Source organism: Carassius gibelio, chromosome A17 (assembly GCF_023724105.1).
Source record: "Carassius gibelio isolate Cgi1373 ecotype wild population from Czech Republic chromosome A17, carGib1.2-hapl.c, whole genome shotgun sequence".
Taxonomy (NCBI): Eukaryota; Metazoa; Chordata; class Actinopteri; order Cypriniformes; family Cyprinidae; genus Carassius; species Carassius gibelio.
Window position 1 is genome coordinate 6,290,425 of NC_068387.1, and position 12,212 is coordinate 6,302,636.

Below are 12,212 nucleotides of genomic sequence, written 5' to 3' on the forward strand. Positions count from 1 at the left end.
TTTCTGCGCCATTTGTGATAAAAATCTAATTTTGACAACAATTAATGTGGAGGAAAATCTAATGATGATTTGCAAGCACACAAGTTATCAATATATATATATATTTTTATTATTTGTTTATTTTTAAACTATCATCTGAGACTAGTAGGCAAAATATTTTAGCAATATTTTTTGCAGTCTATTCTTGTTAGCAAAATCTCATTCATGCACTTTGTTGGTGATAGACTGCCAAATTGTTATTGGAATTTACTGTGCTCTAGTACATCATGTTCATACATCATTATTGTCATCTAACAGCTGTTAGTTAAAGGGATCCAATTGTGTTTTACATTTTCAACTTCCTATTTTGCATAATGGCGCTGTCTGTGTATGAAAAAGATCTGCAATGGTCCAAAGCACAAAGTCCACTCAAAAGGGAGTTAATTCTCAATCAGTAAGCAAAAGTTTTCTTCTAGGAATATACACATTACAAGTAATTCCTGATAAAGGCATATGCAATCAATCAATCGGTCAATCATTTTGGGGATAGGGAATGCTAGTGTTAGAGGGTCTTTTTTAAATAAATAAAAAGAAAAAAAAGAAGATAGAATAGAAAATGTATAGAGAATGCTGATGTCAGAGGCTATCTTTCTTTTTTAAAATCCGATTCCAAAAAAGTTGGGACACTGTACAAATTGCGAGTAAAAAAGGAATGGAATAATTTACAAATCTCATAAACTTATATTTTATTCACAATAGAATATAGATAACATATCAAATGTTGAAAGTGAGACTTTTTGAAATGTCATGCCAAATATTGGCTCATTTTGGAGTTCAAGAGAGCTACACATTCAAAAAAAGTTGGGACAGGTAGCAATAAGAGGCCGCAAAAGTTAAATGTACATTTAAGGAACAGCTGGACTTTGCAACTTATTAGGTCAATTGGCAACATGATTGGGTAAACGAAGAGCCTCTCAGAGTGGCAGTGTCTCTCAGAAGTCAAGATGGGCTGAGGATCACCAATTTCCCCCATGCTGCAACGAAAAATAGTGGAGCAAGATCAGAAATGAGTTTCTCAGAGAAAAATTGCAAAGAGTTTGAAGTTATCATTGAAGTTATCGACAGTGCATAATATCCAAGTTGTTATCAGCACTCAGTTCAGAAGCCTGCATCTCTGATGGTATGGGGTTGCATAAATGCGTGTGGCATGGGCAGTTTACACATCTGGAAAGGCACCATCAATGCTGAAAGGTATATCCAAGTTCTAGAACAACATATGCTCCCATCCAGACGTTGTCTCTTTCAGGGAAGACCTTGCATTTTCCAACATGACAATGCCAGACCACATACTGCATCAATTACAACATCATGGCTAGAAGAAGGATCTGGGTATTGAAATGGCCAGCCTGCAGTCCAGAACTTGCACCCATTGAAAACATGTGGCGCATCATGCGACAAAGAAGACCTAAGACAGTTAAGCAACTAAAAGCCTGTATTAGACAAGAATGGGACAACATTCCTATTCCTAAACTTGAGCAACTTGTCTCCTCAGTCCCCAGACGTTTGTAGACTGTTATAAAAGGAAGAGGGGATGCCACACAGTGGTTAACATGGCCTTTTGCCAACTTTTTTGAGAGGTGTTGATGTCATGAAATTTAAAATCAACTTATTTCTCCCTTAAAATGATACATTTTCTCAGTTGAAACATTTGATATGTCATCTATAATGATGTTCCACATCATTGCATTCTGTTTTTATTCACAATTTGGACAGTGTCCCAACTTTTTTGGAATCAGGTTTGTAGTAAGTATAAAAACAGAATAGATAATGCAAGTATTAGAGGATCAAAAAAAGATGGAAGAGATGTTTTTAGCCATTTCTTGAAGATGGCTAAGAGCTCATATTGAGTTTGGCGGGTCATTCTACCAGGAGGGAACAGTTAATGTAAAGGTCTGTGAAAGTGATTTTGTACCTTTTTGGGATGGCACTAATCACTTGCATAACATAAGCTTCTAGAGGGCACATAATCCTGAAGTGAGCGAGGAGTGGAGTGACTACAGACTGCGGGTGCCAATATTGGACAGTGTTATTCCTGCTTCCTGTTTGCCGTGTTGATGGTGATCCATGTAGCTTTGTTTTTCTGTAGAATCTCTATCTTACTATCACTCTCTATTGTTTAAAATGATAAAATATAACCTAATCCCCACCATATTTATGATATTATCGATCAATAAATCTGATTAATTTGATTGTTTGCTTTTATTCTAAATATGCAAGTGCAGCACACCTGCAGCACGTTAGCATTTGTTAGCTTGTCATTAGTGTTTCATTCTGTTTTCTTTTCTCCTCTCATCTCTATGTCTTCGTTTCCTTTCTTTCTCACTCCGTATTATTTTACAAGTTCATCAAACAACTGTGGTAAGAATCATTCATCAATCACGGTGAGTAATAGCTTCTCCTGCTATTGTTATTTGCACTGCTTGCCACATGTATATTTTATCTCTCTCTGTCCGAGACGAGGGGTTCACACGTGATAAATGCAGGGAATTAGTGAGGGCTCTAGATACAGCTTTGGATGTGACTAGCTCAGTGTGTCCTGTACCTTTTTCGGTTCTGGTAACAGTGCCTCTGCAGCAGGGCAACTGGTTGACTGTGAGGCGGCATAGTCAATGGTCAAAACTCTCCCTTTCCGATCAAAACATCAAACAGGTTCTCCCCACTCAGTGAAGCACCCAATGAGAAACCTGATGAAAGTGCTCTAGTTATTAAAATATAGACACCAACCACCATAGTCCAATGTTTACCGAGAACCAGAGCACCTAACTTCTTGGCAAATTTATAAGTGCTGGCTAATGCTAAACGTAAATACAATAAAATTGTTATTCACGCCGGTGCTATTGATGTTTGACTTCACCAGTCGGATATCACTAAAAATAACATTAAAGAGGTGTGTGAACTTGCAAGCATGATGTCAGACACTGTAATATGCTCTGTTCCCCTCATTACTTCCTGTGGTGATTTGATACATAGCAGATTGTCATCACTCAATGACTGGATGTCTAAGTGGTGCCCACAGAATAACATAGATTTCATAGTCAATTGGACGAGCGTTTGGGGCAGACCTGACCTGTTGAAAAGAGCTAGCCACTAGCTGCTAGCAGCCTCCCGGCACAGAAGTCAGTTAATTCTTATCACTTAAAGACTCTTTCACCTCGATATCACTTTATACAGACTGTGTCTGTTCCCCGAACTGAAAAATACAAAAAACGTCCACCAATTTAAGAGTAACAATTTAATTGATGTTCAACAATTAAAAAAAAAAAACAGATGTAATATGGATAAACAAATGATAAAGCTTGGCTTATTGAATATCAGGTCCCTTTCTATGAAAGCACTTTTTGTAAATGATATGATTACTGATCATAACCTAGATGTGCTATGTTTGACAGAAACCTGGCTAAAACCTGATCATTACATTATTTTAAATGAGTCTTCTCCCCAAGATTACTGTTATAAACATGTGCCACATCCAAAAGTTAAAGAGGAGGTGTTGCTTCAATTTAAAAATGTTTTCAGTATTTCTCAGAAGGTGGGCTTCAAGTATAACTCATTTGAAGTAATGGTATCATAACATTATCCAGAGAAACAAGTATTAATGATAAATCCCCTGTGATGTTTGTACTGGCTACTAAACAGGCCACCAGGGCACTATACAGACTTTAGTAAAGAATTTGCTAATTTTACATCCAAGTAAGTGGTGGCTGCAGATAAAGTTTTAATTGTTGGTGATTTTAATATCCATGTTGATAAAGAAAAAGATACATTGGGATCAGCATTTATATACATTCTGTTAGACGCCATGTCTCAGGACCTACTCATTGTCAAAATCATACTGTGATGTTAATGGTGTTGAAATAATGTAGCCATGCGTTTATATCTCAGATCATTATTTGGTTTTGTGCAAACTTTATATAGCTAAAACTGTAAATTCTACTTCTTGTTAAAAGAATGGTAGAATCAACACTTCTACCACATAAGACTGCTTTGTAAGTAATCTTCCTGATGTATCCCCATTTCTAGACCCCAATGAACTAGTTAATTACAGACCGATCTCGAATCTCCCTTTTCTATCCAAGATACTAGAAAAGGTGGTATCCTCACAATTATATTTCTTCTTAGAGAAAATGGTATATATGAGTATTTCCAATCAGATTTTAGACCGTGTCATAGTACTGAGACTGCTCTCCTTAGAGTTACAAATGACCTGCTCTTATCTTCTGATTGTGGTTGTATATAGTGCTATCAGATCTTAGTGCTTCGTTCAACACTATTGACCACAACATTCTTTTGCATAGACCAGAAAACCTTGTTGGCCTTAATGGAAGTGCATTATCATGGTTTAAATCATACTTGTATGACCGTCATCAATTCTTTGCAGTGAATGAAGAGGTATTATATTGATTACAAGTGCAGTATGGAGTACCTCAAGGCTCAGTACTAGGGCCGCTACTCTTCATGCTTTACATGTTACCCTTGGGAGATATCATAAGGAAACACGGTGTTAGCTTTCAGTGTTATTCTGATGATACTCAGCTCTATATTTCTTCATGGCCCGGTGAAACATACGAATTTGAAAAACTAACTGAATGCATAGTCGATATAAAAAACTGGATGAGGAGTAATTTCTTACTGCTAAATTCTGAAAAAAAAACAGAGGTGTTAATTATAGGACCTAAAGAATGAATAGAATAACCTAGAATGCTGTCTAAGACTTGATGGCTTTTCTGTCAATTCTTAGTAATCAGTTAGGAACCTAGGTGTGCTATTTGATCCCAATCTTTGCTTAGAAAGCCACGTTTCTAGAATTTGTAAAAAAAATTTTTTCCATCTAAAAAAAATATCTAAATTACAGCCTATGCTCTCAATGACAAATGCAGAAATGTTAATCCCTGCGTTTATGACCTCAAGGTTACATTATTGTAATGCTTTATTGGGTGGTTGTTCTGCACGCTTAATAAACAAACTACAGCTAGTCCAAAATGCAGCAGCTAGAGTTCTTACTAGAACCAGGAAGTATGACCATATTAGCCCGGTCCTGTCAACACTGCACTGGCTCCCTATTAAACATCAAATAGATTTTAAAATATTGCTTATTACTTATAATGCCCTGAATGGTTTAGCATCTCAGTATTTGAACAAGCTCTTGTTACATTATTGTTCACCGCATAGGCTGCATTCTCAAAACTTTGTCAATTTGATAATACCTATTATATCAAAGTCAACTGCAGGCAGCAGATCCTTTTCTTATTTAGCACCTAAACTCTGGAATAACCTACCTAACATTGTTCGGGAGACAGGCACACTCTTGTGGTTTAAATATAAATTAAGGACCCATCTCTTTAACCTGGCTTACACATAATACACTAATACACTTCTAATATCCATATCCGTTAAAGGATTTTTAGGCTGCATTAATTAGGTCAACCGGAACCGGGAACACTTCCCATAACATCCGATCTACTTGCTACATAATTAGAAGAATGGCATCTACGCTAATATTAGTCTTTTTCTCTCTTATTCCGAGGTCACCGTAGCCACCAGATACAGTCTGTATTCAGATCAGATGGTCACTCCAGTCACCCGGATCCAGTACGTAACCAGCCTAGAGGGTGGATCAGCACCTAGAAAGGGTCTCTACAGCCCTGAAAGACAGTGGAGACCAGGACAACTAGATGAGCCCCAGATAACAGATCCCCTGTAAAGACTTGGTCTCAGACGACCACTGGGACAAGACCACAGGATGATTCTTCTGCACAATCTGACTTTGCTGCAGCCTGGAATTTAACTGCTGGTTTGGTCTGGCCAGAGGAGAACTGGCCCCCCGACTGAGCCTGGCTTCTCCCAAGGTTTTTTCTCCATTCTGTCACCGATGGAGTTTCGGTTCCTTGCCACTGTTGCCTCTGGCTTGCTTAGTTGGGGACACTTCATTTACAGTCATATTGTTGACTCAATTGCAAATGATTGCACAGATAATATTAAAACTGAACTGAGCTGCATGATTACATCACTGAATTCAGTGATGAACTGCCTTTAACTGTCATTTTACATTATTGACACACTGTTATCCTCATTAATGTTCAGTTGCTTTGACACAAGCTGTTTTGTTTAAAGCACTATATAAATAAAGGTGACCTGACTTGACTTAGGGTTAAGGTTAGGTTACGGTTAAGATCAAGAGACACAGTTTCACACATCCAATATTATATGATACACATCCAGCTACATAACCGACTGTGTTTATATGAATATTGTGTGTTTATGGCAGTTGACACAAAAGAGTTGGCTAACTGTGCATGCGCTTTATGTGTGTGCATTCAGAAAACTGTATTCAGAAGTTTAAACAGACAAGGTTTTTAAAACGCATTCAAATAATAAACTTTTCATTAAGATGAAGAACTGCAGTGTGATGTGTGTGCTAAAGAGATGGTAATCCAAAACGTTCAGTTGTTTTATTTGTTGCCCCTCTTCTGGAAAAAGGGGCTGGGAGCAGTTGGATTTCAAGAGACACATGAAAACAGGATGTTTTTGCTTCCACCAGGGGCATTTACAGCATGGTATAATAAAAAAAGCAGTAAAATTGTATATAACAAATGTAAACTCTTACAAAATAAATATAGGAATGAAATTGAAAGGTTTGTGTAATAAAGTCCACTGCAGCCAAGCTTACAGAACCCATGTGCAGCATTTACAGGTCCTTCTAAAAAAAATAGCATAATGTGATAAAAGTTCATTATTTTCCATAATGTAATGATAAAAATTAAACTTTCATATATTAAACTGAAATATTTCAGGTCTTTTATTGTTTTAATATTGATGATTTTGGCATACAGCTCATGAAAACCCAAAATTCCTATCTCAAAAAATGTGCATTTCATGAAAAGGTTCTCTAAACGAGCTATTAACCTAATCATCTGAATCAATTAATTAACTCTAAACACCTGCAAAAGATTCCTGAGGCTTTTAAAAGCTCCCAGCCTGGTTCATTACTCAAAACCGCAATCATGGGTAAGACTGCCGACCTGACCTGTCCAGAAGGCCATCATTGACACCCTCAAGCGAGAGGGTAAGACACAGAAAGAAATTTCTGAAAGAATAGGCTGTTCCCAGAGTGCTGTATCAAGGCATCCCAGTGGGAAGTCTGTGGGAAGGAAAAAGTGGGGCAAAAAACGCTGCACAACGAGAAGAGGTGACCGGTCCGGTCCATGAGGAAGATTGTGGAGAAGGACCGATTCCAGACCTTGAGGGACCTACGGAAGCAGTGGACTGAGTCTGGAGTAGAAACATCCAGAGCCACCGTGCACAGGCCTGTGCAGGAAATGGGCTACAGAGAAGCAGCACTGGACTGTTGCTCAGTGGTCCAAAGTACTTTTTTCGGATGAAAGCAAATTTTGCATGTCATTCAGAAATCAAGGTGCCAGAGTCTGGAGGAAGACTGGGAAGAAGGAAATGCCAAAAAGCCTTAAGTCAAGTGTCAAGTACCCAAAGTCAGTAATGGTCTGGGGTGCCATGTCAGCTGCTGGTGTTGGTCCACTGTGTTTTATCAAGGGCAGGGTCAATGCAGCTAGCTATCAGGAGATTTTGGAGCACTTCATGCTTCCATCTGCTGAAAAGCTTTACGGAGATGAAGATTTTATTTTTCAGCACGACCTGGCACCTGCTCACAGTGCCAAAACCACTGGTAAATGGTTTATTGACCATGGTATTACTGTGCTCAATTGGCCTGCCTACTCTCCTGACCTGAACCCCATAGAGAATCTGTGGGATATTGTGAAGAGAAAGTTGAGAGACGCAAGACCCAACACTCTGGATGAGCTTAAGGCCGCTATCGAAGCATCCTGGGCCTCCATAACACCTCAGCAGTGCCACAGGCTGATTGCCTCCATGCCACGCCGCATTGAAGGTTGACTTTTTTTGTATTAAAAACACTTTTCTTTTATTGGTCGGATTAAATATGCTAATTTTTTGAGATGGGAATTTTGGGTTTTCATGAGCTGTATGCCAAAATCAATTTTATTAAAACAATAAAAGACCTGAAATATTTCAGTTGGTGTGCAATGAATCTAAAATATATGAAAGTTTAATTTTTATCATTACATTATGGAAAATAATGAACTTTTATCACAATATGTAAATTTTTTTTAGAAGGACCTGTATTTACAAAACTTGACCTATGCAAATATAAACGAAAACCTGACTTGATACCAAACCACGAAATAAACTTGAATATGAACACAGGCAAAGGCTCACAAAGCAGCAACACATAAAAAGCTAGACAAGAAACAATGGCTACAACAGGGATATATATACAGTATTGTTCAAAATAATAGCAGTACAATGTGACTAACCAGAATAATCAAGGTTTTTCGTATATTTTTTTATTGCTACGTGGCAAACAAGTTACCAGTAGGTTCAGTAAATTCTCAGAAAACAAATGAGACCCAGCATTCATGATATGCACGCTCTTAAGGCTGTGCAATTGGGCAATTAGTTGAATTAGTTGAAAGGGGTGTGTTCAAAAAAAATAGCAGTGTGGCATTCAATCACTGAGGTCATCAATTTTGTGAAGAAACAGGTGTGAATCAGGTGGCCCCTATTTAAAGATGAAGCCAACACTTGTTGAACATGCATTTGAAAGCCGAGGAAAATGGGTCGTTCAAGACATTGTTCAGAAGAACAGCGTACTTTGATTAAAAAGTTGATTAGAGAGGGGAAAACCTATAAAGAGGTGCAAAAAATGATAGGCTGTTCAGCTAAAATGGTCTCCAATGCCTTAAAATGGAGAGCAAAACCAGAGAGACGTGGAAGAAAACGGAAGACAACCATCAAAATGGATAGAAGAATAACCAGAATGGCAAAGGCTCAGCCAATGATCACCTCCAGGATGATCAAAGACAGTCTGGAGTGACCTGTAAGTACTGTGACAGTTAGAAGACGTCTGTGTGAAGCTAATCTATTTTCAAGAATCCCCCGCAAAGTCCCTCTGTTAAAAAAAAGGCATGTGCAGAAGAGGTTACAATTTGCCAAAGAACACATCAACTGGCCTAAAGAGAAATGGAGGAACATTTTGTGGACTGATGAGAGTAAAATTGTTCTTTTTGGGTCCAAGGGCCACAGGCAGTTTGTGAGACGACCCCCAAACTCTGAATTCAAGCCACAGTACACAGTGAAGACAGTGAAGCATGGAGGTGCAAGCATCATGATATGGGCATGTTTCTCCTACTATGGTGTTGGGCCTATTTATCGCATACCAGGGATCATGGATCAGTTTGCATATGTTAAAATACTTGAAGAGGTCATGTTGCCCTATGCTGAAGAGGACATGCCCTTGAAATGGTTGTTTCAACAAGACAATGACCCAAAACACACTAGTAAACGGGCAAAGTCTTGGTTCCAAACCAACAAAATTAATGTTATGGAGTGGCCAGCCCAATCTCCAGACCTTAATCCAATTGAGAACTTGTGGGGTGATATCAAAAATGCTGTTTCTGAAGCAAAACCAAAAAATGTGAATGAATTGTGGAATGTTGTTAAAGAATCATGGAGTGGAATAACAGCTGAGAGGTGCCACAAGTTGGTTGACTCCATGCCACACAGATGTCAAGCAGTTTTTAAAAACTGTGGTCATACAACTAAATATTAGTTTAGTGATTCACAGGATTGCTAAATCCCAGAAAAAAAAATGTTTGTACAAAATAGTTTTGAGTTTGTACAGTCAAAGGTAGACACTGCTATTTTTTTGAACACACCCCTTTCAACTAATTCCCCAATTGCACAGCCTTAAGAGCGTGCATATCATGAATGCTGGGTCTTGTTTGTTTTCTGACAATCTACTGAACCTACTGGTAACTTGTTTGCCACGTAGCAATAAAAAATATACTGAAAACCTTGATTATTCTAGTTAGTCACATTGTACTGCTATTATTTTGAACAATACTGTATCATACAAAGGGGTCACGTGACACAATCAAACCAATAAACACATGACACATAAATGAGACAACAAATAAGAAACAGGATACATACAACAAAGGAACCAGTAGCAGGATCACATGAGAGCAATGGAAGCACATGACAGGAACAAGAACTAGGAAAAAAACACAATAAAACAATGAGCATGAAACATAACCCAAAACCATTGTTTCAGTCTGATGTATGTAAGTGAAACCAAAGAGGATATTTATGCGTAGTGATTATAGATAGGTAAACAAAATTGGGAGGGAAAACACCCATTAATATATGTATTGTAATTAAAATCTACGGACACAAATGGATCAAGTTTAATAAAATGCACTTAAGTGAGTATTTTATGAAAGCAAAATAGCCCAAAATCTTAACATTGAACATTAGAATGGACGTGATTTGAAGCTTTTCTGAAGCATGCCACAATCTGTTTTATTGTCTAAAACTATAATAAAATTTTGACAAAAATCACCTGTATTTCAGATGCAGACACTATTTGCTTTTGATGAAGATGAAATGGAGATGAGAAACAAGGTGGTAGAGGATCTAAAGACAGCCCTCCGGACTCAACCAATGAGGTAAGAGAACTTAATTCTTGACATTATATTGGTTCATAATTCTGATCTCCAGTTCAAGGAGTCAGGAGTGAATACATTGATTTAAAACAGCTGCTCTCAGCAAAATCCCCTTTCAAAGGAGAACTCGAACTGCATCCCTTAGAGGGTGCTATGGGGGAAAGAATGCCTCCACTATTACCGGTGTCTGAAGCATGAGTATAAACACAACAATGAACCTGACGTTGGCAGGTTGCAAACTTTGACGTCACAACTGTGTTTTGACAGTGTACTATTAACACATAAAACATAAATTACTTTAGTAATCAGGCACATTTTGAAGGGCTTTTTTTAGCACTGACAAGTCAAACAGGAAGATATCCTTTTTTGGCTCCTCTTGTTTACCCAGATACATTTTTTCTTTTTAAAATACGTTTATGGTAAGAGCATGCACTGATAGCATTGTGTCTTCTTTAAAATCTATTTTATGGTTAGAGCACACACTGGTAGTTTCATGCATCTCTGCAATCCATGTAATGGTGAGAGCATGCGCCAGTTGCTTTGTGACCTTTATATCTTTGTTTTACCAGAGCAGGTTTGCCAAGTTGACTAGGCTCTCTGTGAGCCTCCTTATGATACTGCAAGCATTTTTAGGCCTCCTCTTGTATACTGCAAGTGCTGTTAGGCCTTGTTTTTAGAGAGTCTTCATGCTGCGGGCTCCACTCTCCACCATCTACTGTAAGCATCACCAGGCCTCCTCTCGCTACATATATTTATCTACATTGAGGCCTCTGCTCACAAAGCTCCGCTAGGACAGCATCTGTGAGTTGTAAGCTCTGTGTGAGCCTCCTTACAAGATGTCTTGAGCATGAGGCATAGTTAGTCAAGTCAAGTCAAGTCACCTTTATTTATATAGTGCTTTAAACAAAATACATTGCGTCAAAGCAACTGAACAACATTCATTAGGAAAACAGTGTATCAATAATGCAAAAGGTTAGGCCTCCTTTACTTTTAAAGGGGTCCTAGTATGCTCTTTTACATGTATTGAATTTGTTTTAGTCGTGCTGCGTTTGGTCTCGTACTCTATCGGAAACGTTGTCAGTGTTGTGCGCTTGCTTAGTCCTTTGTTGTGATAAACAGTAAAGTGCGTTAAAGCGCCAGCCAAGAGACTGTAAAGAAATACCCTTTGTGAGAAGCAGTTAAATCAGCGGGAGTTAAAAACAGATCGTAAGTGAATTAATTTCTTGTCTCATTAGTGTTTAGCGCAGTTGTCATTGCTAGGAAACACTTGTTTGTTTACTGTGTTGAGACGTGCTGCGTTTGGTCTCGTACTCTATCGCATACATTGTCAGTGTTGTGTGCTTGCTTAGTCCTTTGTTGTGATAAACAGTAAAGTGCGTTTCACGAGTTCACCCTTACATCTAATCTGAAGGCAAATAGTAGGCATATTTTGGCGTGCTGTCCTGGGGGAGGGGTCCGGGCCCGGAGCATAGCCCGAACCCAAATAACTCCCCCTAGAGGGAGGAGTTGGGGTGGAGGAGGGTTGCCGAAAAACTGTCGTGGGACAGGAGGTAGGAAGACTGGATATATATACGCTTGCGTGCTATTTAAGATTATTAGCTAAACGAGATGAACCTGTGCCAAATTGGATGATTATCT

The 12,212-nt window shown here is 38.4% G+C and overlaps 1 protein-coding gene across 4 annotated transcripts in view; it reads left to right on the plus strand.

The window, feature by feature from the left end:
- daam2 (dishevelled associated activator of morphogenesis 2) overlaps positions 1-12,212 on the plus strand; it is a 142,845-nt gene that overhangs the window by 90,224 nt on the left and 40,409 nt on the right. For 3 of the 4 annotated variants that reach the window (XM_052620012.1, XM_052620013.1, XM_052620014.1), the window contains exon 5: positions 10,483-10,577. In XM_052620012.1, the coding sequence (XP_052475972.1) occupies positions 10,483-10,577 (95 nt within the window). Of the gene's footprint in view, positions 1-52; positions 5,886-10,482; positions 10,578-12,212 lie in introns of those variants that run through there. The other variant, XM_052620015.1, reaches the window with a different exon arrangement.